A 948-nucleotide genomic window follows, 5' to 3' on the forward strand; every position below is an offset into this window, starting at 1 on the left:
TTTTTTTTTTTTTTTTTTTTTTTTTTTTTTTCCTTAATATTGTTAGTGACTGCTTCTTTATTTTATTAGGATGTTCCTGAAAGCACAGAGATGTTGAAGAAATTACTGGCAACCAATGAAATTCATAATGATATCTACACATAAAATAGACATCTACCTGCTGACCAGTACTGTAAAGTCTTATGTAATATGCACTTTTGTAAACTACAGTTGCTTTCAATGAAAATATTTTGGAATTGTGCTTGTTTAGTTAAAGGTGAAATAAATACTGACTGATTTTACATTTTAAGGGGTTTTTTTATTGTTTGGGCATTAATTGTTGCCTTGCTTACTAGATGGGAAATTTTAGAACAGTTTGTTCAGGGAAGAGATCTTGAGAATGAAACAAGCCTTTTTATTTAAGTGGACTTTTAAAAATATATATGCACGTTCTATATGCAAAACAAAAAATATACTCCAGGAGCACAATTATCTGTTGTCATATTATTTTGAGACAGAGCACTTAAGTTTTCTTAAATATGTCCTTTGTAACCCTTGTCTGTGACTCATCTCCTGTAGCAAAGTGCTTCAGCACTGCAGTTGGTATTGCTGCACCATGTTTTTAAGAATCTTAAAGTATCTTAAGAAAATGATGGTAAAAAACTGTAGTAAATGAACCAGTGCAAATCTGACATTTGGTTTTCAGATGAGTAGAGCTATAGGAATGTTGAGTCACAGCAGATGTGTGTAATATGTAATTTCATTGTTTTTATTTCACTTCTGAATTTGCCTCTGTATTTTAGCCACCTTTTTAAAGAAATTTACTTTTTGATTGTCATAAATTTTGCTGGCCAAAACTGTTCAATTAATGTTTTATATCTTAACAATCAAATCTGACCAAAAACATTAATTTTGAATCATACATTAAAATGTTCATTGAGCATCTTAAGTTTACAAATGTGTAGTCAG

At 30.0% G+C, this 948-nt stretch overlaps 1 protein-coding gene across 1 annotated transcript in view; it reads left to right on the top strand.

The window, feature by feature from the left end:
- PSMG1 (proteasome assembly chaperone 1) overlaps positions 1-281 on the top strand; it is a 12,214-nt gene extending 11,933 nt beyond the window's left edge. The window contains exon 7 of the mRNA XM_019525384.1: positions 70-281. Coding sequence (XP_019380929.1) covers positions 70-144 — 75 coding nt within the window. The 3' untranslated portion in view covers positions 145-281. The remainder of the gene's footprint in view (positions 1-69) is intronic.
- Positions 282-948: the final 667 nt, after the last annotated feature.

This window comes from Gavialis gangeticus, unplaced genomic scaffold, assembly GCF_001723915.1.
Source record: "Gavialis gangeticus isolate Ggan-Ray unplaced genomic scaffold, GavGan_comp1, whole genome shotgun sequence".
NCBI lineage: Eukaryota > Metazoa > Chordata > Crocodylia > Gavialidae > Gavialis > Gavialis gangeticus.